This window comes from Tripterygium wilfordii, chromosome 18, assembly GCF_013401445.1.
Source record: "Tripterygium wilfordii isolate XIE 37 chromosome 18, ASM1340144v1, whole genome shotgun sequence".
In the NCBI taxonomy this organism is placed as follows: Eukaryota; Viridiplantae; Streptophyta; class Magnoliopsida; order Celastrales; family Celastraceae; genus Tripterygium; species Tripterygium wilfordii.
In genome coordinates this window covers 7,613,201-7,624,739 of record NC_052249.1, presented here as the reverse complement: position 1 = coordinate 7,624,739, position 11,539 = coordinate 7,613,201, and the positions used below count along the sequence as shown (strand labels likewise).

Sequence of the window (11,539 nt, the reverse complement as noted above, 5' to 3'; positions counted from 1 at the left end):
AACATTAAACACTAAATCTTAACTCCTAAACTCTAATATTGCATTTTCAAAAACAAAAATCATGATTTAACATGATTTTTGAGAAGAAATTAGAGCCAAAAATTAGAACCCTCCCATCCAGATGAATGAGGATTTTTGCTTTTCCAAACATTTAATGATGAAGTAGTTGACTAGGAGTCCAGAATGTTGATGCATACTATGCTCACATTAGGTTGATACCTAGATATCATTTGCAGCCTCAGCACATACACATGACAGGCAAGTTCTACAGATAGATGCAATTGTGTAAATGGGTGAAGCCGAGTAAAGTTTGTGAATCCCTAGTTGACGCAAAACATGGTAGAACAAATCGATTTCGATAACAAAGACATCTTGAACTAGATCAATCCACCAAAAATTGAGCAAAGTAGAGTTAAGAATTGACACCAAAAATTGAACAAAGTAGAGTTAAGAATTGACACTAATGGGACAGAACCCAAAAATCCAATACAAAACATTATTGTAATCAGCATAAGATGTAGGGCTTTTAAGACAGTAAAATGACCTATTTATGAAGAACCGAAATCTGTAAAGCGATACAAAGACCTTAGAACCGACGGTATCCGCAGTCGGCCGGCCTCCCTGATGGGCATTCATATGCCATATGGCCCCTACCACCATAGTTGTGACAAATGACCATAGCAATGGTTCCCATGCAGTCCCTGCTCATGTGGCCAACCTGGTTACAGTTCCTGCAAACCACCACATCTCTGTAACCAACATATCTACCCCCACTACCCCTTGTGGAAAGATCACCCTTTGGGCAATTCCTAGCTAGATGCCCAGAAATATTGCACAAGTTGCAAACAGGATCATTCTGACATTCGCGTGCAATGTGACCAGATTTCCTGCAATTTTTGCATGCTTTATCATTTGTGCAGTCAGCAGCAATATGCCCAGGCTTAAAGCAATTGTTGCAGAGTCTCAAGTTTCCTGATGGCTCAGCTCAGTATTTGTGCAGTCTCTGGCACGATGCCCACTCTTGCCACATGAATGGCAAACGCCCTCATTGGGACACCTACTGGCCTGATGCCCCAGCTCTCAACAATTCCAACACCGCGTCGGGGTGGTGCACTCTGATGCAAGATGCCTGCAAAAAAAGTGTTAGAAGCATGACTGAAATGCTTCCGAAATGCACACGAACAACACTACAAACAAATCACAATACATTCGACTACAAAAACAATCATTACCCTGGAAGGTCACAATTGTAACAAACTGCCTCATTCCGACAATCCTTTGCAAAATGACCAAGCCTCTTGCAGTTGTTGCACAGTTTGTTTTGGCTGGACATGTAAACCACAAATCTTAGCAAGCATCATACATAGAAACAATTCAAAGAAGATAAATCAAACTATCAAAGGTGTTTTTATTAATATTTCACAACTGTCACACCCTTTCATCCTCGTTCTTTTCATCCTTCATAATCATCATTCCATGTTTAATCATTGTTTCTCGAAACCAATGACTCCAAGAACAAAGCTACAAAAATATCCCAATGATAATCAGAGTTTTAGAGGAATGTATAAAGATACATTACACGAGGTACAGCAGAAAATTTAATTTTTGGCTCCAGTTTTTCAGAATTGTTTTGACTGTTTTTACATTAGAAACTAGGGATACTTTCTTTGTTCTGGGCAATTGAAAGCAATAAACACCTTTAAAATGTTTCTGCAGTTTTCATTTCCATAAAGCTAGTGAAAAAATTGATCCCTAGGTCTCTAGAAGAAGAACTAAAAATTTGGATAGCTTTGCACATCAACAAGGCAAAAAGAGCGGCTGATCTTTATGGTTCCTTTGGTAACATGCAGAAGGCTAGGAAGAAGTAAGAGCATCTCCAAAGGTTCAGAGACTCAGCTAGTAAGAGTTCTAGAAGAACAGTTCAGCACTTCGAAACTCTGGTTTTCTTTTCATTGTGATAGTAAGAGTTCAGCACTTCCAAAGGTTCAGAGACTCAGCTAGTAAGAGTTCTAGAAGAACAGTTCAGCACTTCGAAACTCTGGTTTTCTTTTCATTATGATGTAGCTCATGCAATGTTCCAGAACAATTTGACGTTTCTTAATTTCAGTTTTTGCTCTCTCAGTCTCTTTGACTTGTAATTCAAGGCAGCACTCCCTTGGTGCCCCGTAACAAAGTTCATTTTCGCTCAAAAACATGAACAACCCCATTCTAAAGTTCTGTTCTTTTTGGTTCATCAAAATTGTTCTAGCATAATACCTTATATTATGCTGAATTAAAAGAGTTTATCAGTTTCTGCTGCCAGTTAACAAATATGGTAAAATATAAAATGAGGTCATGTTTAACCTATTTCAAAGGGTTTTGCTAATGTCTGTCTTCTGCCTTTATTGTCTTGGCAAAACAATCCGAAGAACTACCCATGAAACACACCCATGCTTCTCCTATCACAAGCTCTCAACCAATAACTATAAGAGATCGTTTTCAGTCCCAAATAAAAATTTGAACTCCTGGACCTGTCCCCCTGAGGCAATGTCCCACTATAACTAATTAAGTATAGAGATATTTTTTGGATCATCCACAAGGCTATTTGTTGAAAATAAGAGTACATCTCATTAGCCAAAAAAGTTTACTTGAACTTCCAGGCCTGTCCTCCTGACACAAGGTCTCTCAACACATATTCCATGCATCAAATTGCACATCATATACAGCTGTAGATAGTCTATAGGGGTGTCCACCGGGCACATAAACCCGGCCCGACCCGGAGACCCGGCCCTTATCGGGTCAACCCGAAATAATTGTTACCGGACCGGGCCATAGCCGACCCGTTAATCTATTAACAAGGTCGGGTCTTAGGTCCAATTATTTTGCATTTTCGGGTTATCGGGTCATCCGATAACCCGAAATGTTATTTAATTAAGGTACTAATTTTAGTTTTATAGATAGTATATATATTATATGAATAATATGAATTATCATTACCTATTAAGTATTAACTAATATCAATTAACTGTAACAAACTAACAATTAACTGAATTAAGAAATCAATTTTGCACAAATTGACAAAAATGAAAAACCTAGGTCACTTCCTGATTGTCTCTGTCTCTTCACTCTCTTGCTCTGATGCTCTCAGGCCTCACCGCCTCAGCCTCTCACTTAGACACTCACTCACCGTCTCACGTCGGCACCAACAGAGAACCAAGTACATCGTCGACTATCGTTCTCGCCGGTAAGCGATTGGCATCTCGTTGTCGCTGACTCGCACTCGAAGGTATCTCGCAAACTTGCACTCTGACAAAGTCGCACTGTCAATCTGTCACACTCTTCACAGTGCGTATTTATTGTGTTATCTTGACTTCTTCTTGAGTGTTAATGTTATCTTGAGACTTGAGTGTATGAGTATGACTGTAATCTACAAATTCGTATGCATTGCAACTGTCATTTGTGGATTTGCCTATATCTTTAATACTGTAATGAGTAATCTGTGTAATTTGTGTATGTCTAATTACCTACTGTGAACTGTGAAGTCTGTGATTCAGATTATGTCTTATATTGCGTATTGTGCCTACTGTGAATCTTAATGTAGATGGCAAGAACCAAAAGAAGAACTCTTCCGAATCCTCTACCACCTATACCTCCACCTGTGGTTCCACCACCTCCACCAGTACCTCCAGGTCCTCCACCTATGGTTCCACTTCTACCACCTCCACCAATTGAAACATGTCCTCCACCTACACCAACAATAGAAGTGGAATATTCGCAATCTGAAAGTTCTGCTGAGGATATTGGGGCTTCGACTCATCCATCTACTGTCACATCTAATGCAACAGCTACTAAATCTAAAAAAAGAAAGGACATATCAGAAGCTTGGGGTTATTTCACGAGAACAGAAAATGAAGGGGAAGAAACACAAGCAATGTGCAAACATTGTGGGGCAAAATACATGGCAGATAGCAATAAACATGGCACGAAGAATTTGAAAGCCCATATCAAAAGGTGCAAAGTTTTGCAGGCCAAGAAAGATCCCATGGATAACTACGCAATATCTCACAATGGGGATGGGGATGGGGATGGTACAAGCCCAATCAATGAGATAAGGCTTCACAAATTTGATGCTATTGCAATTCAGGACAGTTTGATTGAGTGGATAATTTGTGATGAACTCCCATTCATGATTGTTAAAAGCCCCAAATTCAAACAGTTATGCAAATCCATGGAGCCTCGATTTGATGTGCCATCACGGCAAACAGTTGCTAGACATGTTTTCAAATTGTACAATGCTCAGAAGCTGAAGATGAAAGAGTCTAAGAGGTTCCATTGGCCGAGTTAGTCTCACCACTGATATGTGGACCTCTTCTAACAATACAAGCTACATGTGTATAACAGCTCATTTTATTGACAAAAGTTGGGTTTTGCACAAGAGGATTATCAGTTTTTCTATGGTTGAGGACCATAGAGGTGAGGGCATTGGTAAGCAATTAGAGAAGGTTACTAAAGAGTGGCGGATAGAGAAAATTATGTGCATGATAGTTGATAATGCATCTTCAAATGATGGTGTGGTAGATTGGATGAAGAAATATGGGTCTAAACATGTGTTGGGTGGCAATTATCTCCATGTTAGGTGCTTTGCTCATATCTTGAATCTAATTGTGAGGCACGGCCTACAAAAGTGTGTTGACTCAATTGAAAAAATTAGGAATGCGGTGAAGTATGTGAAATCATCTCCTAAGAGACAATCCAAGTTCTTGGAATGTGCCAATCATATTAAAGTTGCAATTACCAAATCTTTGTGTCTTGATGTGGCGACGCGATGGAAGTATGGAACTCCACGTATTTGATGTTGGAAGTTGCTGTGAAGTATGAGCTAGTATTTGACCACCTATACCATAAAGATTTAGGTTGCCGTGGCTCTTTTCTCACTACAAAGATTATTGGAACTCCTAGTTTCAATGATTGGGAGAATGCTAGGAAGCTAGTCCCCTTTTTGAAGCCTTTCTATGATGCCACTACAGCCTTATATGGTAGTACTTATGTCACTGTGAATAATTACTTCTTTCAATTTAAAGCTATCCAAGATCATTTGAACCAAGCTCGGACGAACCCGTACAAAGTAGTTTCTCAAGTGGCAGTAGATATGACTGCGAAGTATGATCAATATTTTGGTAATCTTTCAAATGTCAATATGCTAGTTTATGTTGCTTTAGTGCTTGATCCAAGGAGTAAGTTGGATGTTTTCAAAAAAGGCTTACAGATAACATTTGATACAACAACTAGTGCAGAAATATTTGAGGGGACAAAAAAGTTATTGGATGACTTATATGAGGAATACCGTTCATCTTTAGAAGCTCCACAATCACAAACACTTGCTGCACAATCATCCCAAAGTAGTAATACAAATCCCTCCTCACTCTAACCCTAAGGTAACGAATATGTGGGATATAGTTTGTGATAGAAGTGAATATGCTACTTCTCTATCTAGATCAAAGGTAGATAAGTATTTGGCAGATGATCGCGAGACACCAACAGATGGATTTGATCTACTAAATTTTTGGAAAGTGATGGAGGGCAGATTTCCTATTCTTGCATCAGTTGCACGTGATATATTTTCTATCCCCTCGTCTACTGTCGCTTCAGAATCTGCTTTTAGCACGGGTGGTCATGTGATTACAGATCGTCGTAATTCTTTGATGCCAAGAACTGTTGAAACACTCTTATGCACACAAAGTTGGCTGAAAAATGTTATTTCAATTGAAGCTGATGATATGATTCTTGATGATGATGATGCTGCTGAAGAATTGGAGAGGGTTGCTGAAGAAGGTAATTAGAAAATATTTAAAAAAGTTTATGCACTTATTTGTCTTATTAACTTTTTTGTAATACTGGCTGAACTCTGAAGTAACTGATCCATTTTTCTCCATTTGCTAAAGTAACTTACTTTAAAAAAGTTTATCCATTTTTCACAGAATTAGATTGTGGATCGGGAGCTACTAATGCTATTATAGACTCCTCAAGTGCAAGTGTTCGTAATGTTGGGAAAGGTTGAAGGCATGACATGGTATGCTTCATTTCATGTTTGGACTAGTATTCTATGTTCACTATCTAATGACTTTAACAAGTTTTTAAACTAACTTATGTAGAGTATAGCCATTTATGTTTGCAGATGGCAGTGGCATGGTGCTGCAAATTGCAAAGTACAAGCTGCAGCTGCAGGTAATGAATTCATATTTTTCTTGGAACTCTGTAATTTTTTTTTGTTGATAAACCATGACATCACTAGCATGGTTCTGTTTGTAGTTTAAAGTTGGTGATATACTGATATTGCTGATATTGCTGCAGGTAATATCAAGTAGGAACTCTCTGTTTGCAGTCAAAGTTGTTTCTTTCATATCTGGACTATGCCTACTCCACTATATTTATTGTATTTTCAAGACAGATTCAATTCAAACTGGTTAAGTTGTTTTATTTTTAAGACAGATTTCTTTATGGGTTTGAATATTTGTGGTGGGATTTTGTATTTTGAAGGAAGAATAGTTGTGTCTATTTAGTTTAAGATCTTGGAATGTAGTAATAGTGTGGCTATTGGTTGTGTATGTGCCGCCTATACTGTTATAATTAGTAATTAGTTACAAGTTCATGTTAATTGTTTATAACTTTATATGCTATGCAAAATTGCAAATGCAAGTTCAAGTGGGCAATGACATGTTATTGACATGCACAGATTCACTTCAGCAATGCAGCTTGCAGGATTCACTTCAGCATTTTGGAATGGGCCTGTTAAGGGGGCCTTGTTATCTTATTCTTGTATTGCATTGGCCATTTGAGCCTGTTAAGTTATCGGGTTACCCGAGACCCGGCCCGAAAAACCCTGTAACTCGAGACCCGGTACCCCTTAACAGGGTTATAGGTCGGGTCAACACTTTGTTTAAAAAAACCGGGTCTGGCCAAACCCGGTCCAGTGGACACCACTAATAGTCTGAGAATAATGCAGATAAAAGGTAAAAATTTAACTGTCAGCATGAAACTAAACTAAAATGCAACCCTGCATCAACAACAAATTTCTTGGTCAAAAAGCACCCAAGTCGAATTCTAGAGGGTGAAAGTAACAAATAGAATTTATAATGGAGTAGATAATGATCTTTCCAGTAAATTCTGTACAGAACTCATGCTAAGGAGATATCCTCACAATTTTAACAAAAAATGAATCTTCAAAGGTTATTCATGACAGGCTGTCTGTGCTCGCAAAAGAGCAAACATGAATCTCGTCATAGCAAGTAGCAGTGAGGAAGGGGGAAAAATCATTAAAAACCCAAAGGAATTATGTTTCGCATTATATAAATTTATGTCTTGCCTCGAGGAGTGGCAGAATTTACCAGGAATTATCCGATGCAAAAGAACATCAATTAGGTATTGCTTTTTATGGTCAAATCGTCCTAGGGAAATGCATTAACGTGCATATGCTCGCTATACCCAACAAAAAGAAAAGGGATACAGATGAGCAATTTTAGGTTATAAAATATGATATGCATAACTTGTAACGGCTTGATGACGAACTAAAAAACAAAACAATAAATTTGAAAACCTGAACAAATCCCGATGGACAAATCTAGCAAAGGAGCTCATTGAGAAAATACATATGGGAGAGCTTGTGTCATTTTAATATAAATGAAAACCACAATTTTCTCACTCCTTAGTCCTTATGTTATTCTACTTTCTACCAGCAATGCGCATTCTGATATAAACAAAACAATATAGAAGCAAAGATACTCGAAAACCATATAACCTGGAACCACGCTGTGACTCTCTCTTATAAGGCGCATCACTAGAGGAATAGCGCCGAGTTTGTATCTTGTGATCTCGTGGGCTCTAGCTCCGGCTCCTGCTCTTGCTCCTACTTCGGCTCCTACCACTGCTCATGCTCTAGCTCCTGTTTCGTGAACTTATGTTCAAAGCCTCACGTCAACCACTGAAGATCACTAAACACACCACTGCCACCACCAACACAGTTCCTGCAACTACCCTGTCAACACCAATCACACACCCAACAATTATCTCCATTTTTTCCACTTCAGACTTCTATCTTAACCCTTCCATAAAAATGCCAAATTCCAACATGTAATGAAATGTCGCCCACACCCTCACAATTCAGCGGACCCCGAAGCATACCATGTATACACACAAATATACGATTCTTCAATCGGAACATGTCTTCCATGGAGAACCATCTAACTCATCCGAGGCAGAAATGCTCAGTTAGCACACAGTTTTTATAGTTAAGCATATTTATCATATAACCAAAAAAAATTCCAAAAATGCAAGAAAGATGAAATGAAAGAAAAACTTCATACAAGTTTCATGGTTAACATTCCTAAGTTTTAGATTGCAACCAGTTTTCTTTAACATAACAACTTGATGGTGATGAAGTGAACAAGTATGTTCATGACCATGCACTTCACATTTGTTAAAACAGTAAAACTAGCTAACAGTTAACATCCTTAAGTTTTAGATTGTAACCAGTTTTCATTAACACAACAACTTGATGGTGATAATAAGTGAACAAATAAGTTCATGACCATGCACTTCACTAGCTAATAGTAATTGAGAAAAAGAACAAAGCTTTTCAAATCAATGTAGTTGTTCACCAAACTATCCACTATGAATCACAGTGGCATTTCTTTAAGAGTTTTTAGGGTCATTCATTGATTTCAGTCCATCCCAAAGAATGGTTATAAACTAATTCAACAAAATCACTTAAGAGAGCATTGACACTATCACAACCAACATTCTGAGTGCATGCGTACACAGCGAGTGCTTGCCTAATAAATGAATCCCCACTTACGAATTTTGACACCAATGTGATAGCTTGTTTTACATACTTAACCCCAAATACCAAAATTAAGAAACTTTAAACACAGATATTTTATCCAAGGAATATTGTATACACTAGAGGTCACAGCCTCACAGGTTCAATTCTTAGAAAGAGTCTCTTCACATATTAAGTGTGGGTAAGAGCTGCATACATCCTGCTTGTCCCTAACTCCGCCCACTGTGGGAGCCTTGTGCATGGGAGTTGTTAACCTATATTTTATACACCACTACATTGTATAGAAAACTAGTTTTAAGATGAAACATGAATCATCCTATGTAATTTTTGGAGGATAAGGAAATAAATTAATTAATCTTTGTTAAATTCTCAAACATGGGCACAAATTGGAAAAAAAAATACTACAAGAAAATTTTATAGCACCGAAAAGAGATCATCAATTCAACAAGACTGTTTCATACTTTCCAAACCTTAACCCCATACAAACTAATATGTGGTATTGCATATATGTCTTTTGAACAAAAAAACACTAAGCAGCTGAGGTAGAAACAAACACCAGTTCACATAGAAAAAAAAAGTACAAGTACTCTCAAATTGACATGCAATAGGCCATTCAGTATCAGTTAAATTACTTGGACTATCTGTGTTTATGGTATGCCAATCAAACCCTCAATGGTAAACTACAAATCTGTCACTCTCATCTGCACTACCAGTCTACCATGTTGGCTAAATCCTTGGACTAATTTGACATTGATTTTTAAATTTATTATTCCATTTTCAAGACATGTCCACATGAGTATGTCTACGAAATATAAAGATACCAAAGTCATAGAATAATTTGTCATTGCTCTGTATGACAAGGGATTTTAGCTATAAAATGTTTTCGTACAATGACGTGGAACCTCTCTCAAAGGTTAACAACAGATTTCCAATATATCATCATACCATATGAGAAAAGCATACACAACCTATAGAAAAGTGCATATCATTAATTTCTTATCTTTAAAAGATATGATAAGAAAATTACCGATATGCACTTCTCTATTAAATATTAAAAAAAAAGACAAATAAGAGATTATACTTCTCTTCATCAAATAACATTACTCAGTCATATTTACATCATGTCCATGTAGTACTGAGTATTAGGATCATCGGAAAAAAAGGTACCAATGAAGTCAATAGCTGTGTAAACATCAAGTGTTCATATTTATTAGTCTAACAGACGTATGGTTATCGACTTAAATCTAAATAGCCCCGTTACGATAAAGTTGACTGGAAAATAAAATCAGTAATAAACTTATCAAACGTTAAACATAATGATGCAATTTCAACAATTGTCAATTTACTTAGTTCAAGCTCATCTTTTCGCCCAAGTGAAACAATAGCTCAACGAACAAGACAATGATGCTCATATAAAAGTAACTCAAGTCCATAAAACTTTAATATTTTAAATAGGTTATTTTGTCAGTTGTCACTATGTTGAACTAAAAACAAAAAATGGTAACAAGCAGGGAGGCTGTTTCCATCATGTAAACCTATAATGCATAGCTTTAATTTAAGCAATAATTACTACTGCCCCAAACGCACAAGTATAAACTGTATTACATGTATTATTTATCAATCCCACCATTGAATAAAAATGAGAAAAACAAGATTCCTATGTGCCATAAAGTCAAGAACAAAGAAGCAGAAGCAGTCTACGGACAAATTTCCATATAAGGATCCCCTCAGACTCAAAAATTCATGCAGGTTTATATGGAAATATAACAAACAGTCAGACACAATGACCAGAACACATGCATTGCGGTACTCTGTCAAACAAAATATCGTTATTGAAAAACATGAATGTTCAGTAACAGTAAGTCTCATAAAAACAGACACAAGGTGTTGAAACAACACAGGTATGAATAATGGCCGATAAAAATTACCCATCTGTTATCAATGAGTAATCATCAGTAATTAGTTTAGGTTGTGATTTCAAACCTAACTAGTTATCAAAGAATGACCAATGATATTGTCGTTCAAACCCTGAAACCTACCACTTCAAGTCATCAGGAGACATTCTTACAGCTACTACTACCTTCAACATTTACATATTACTCACAACTATGAATAATTTTCCCAAAAAAACACGAAAAATTATCAAAAGCTATGAATCGTCAAGTTCACTCTATATGTTTAATTTCAAATGCAAACTAATTAACAAATTTTTTCGTCATATATATATATATATAATAGCTTCGTAAAAGAATCGCACACACATTACAAGACCCTAAATTGATAGGCATGAGAAAAAAGTACCCCAGCTTTAGTGGTGATAGATCCAATAAAACTAGGGCTTCCACAAACAAACAATGGAGATAACTAAAATCGACGAATCAGCAACGAAGAACACGATGTAGAAAAGCAAGAGAAAAAATCTAACAGTTATGGGTACACGATAGAATTTATGGACCTGTACGCAAGGGGAGGAGCTGGAAGCTAAATCCGTCGCGAATGTGAGAACCAATGGCCGGGTTTGTTGTTTGGAATGGTGGATATGTAATAAACAAATAGGGTTTAAATACTGAACTCGTAATTAGGTTTTGGTCTTATCTTTTTGTTCACACTTACTGACGTGTAAAAGAAAAATTACTAATATAATATGTGTAGGTGGGATTAATTAAGAATAATGCCATTACTTCCTAATTAATTTAATTCTCTAACACCATAATTATTGCTACA

The 11,539-nt window shown here is 36.9% G+C and overlaps 1 protein-coding gene and 1 pseudogene across 1 annotated transcript; one reads left to right on the top strand and one right to left on the bottom strand.

Moving 5' to 3' along the window:
- Window positions 1-432: 432 nt before the first annotated feature.
- Window positions 433-11,260, bottom strand: LOC119984230 (annotated as a pseudogene).
- LOC119984231 (SRSF protein kinase 2-like) lies at window positions 2,862-4,810 on the top strand. Its single transcript, XM_038828077.1, has 2 exons — window positions 2,862-3,265; window positions 3,581-4,810. Exon 2 carries the CDS (start codon window positions 3,581-3,583, stop codon window positions 4,322-4,324), a length of 744 nt encoding a protein of 247 aa, XP_038684005.1. The 5' UTR covers window positions 2,862-3,265; the 3' UTR covers window positions 4,325-4,810.
- Window positions 11,261-11,539: the final 279 nt, after the last annotated feature.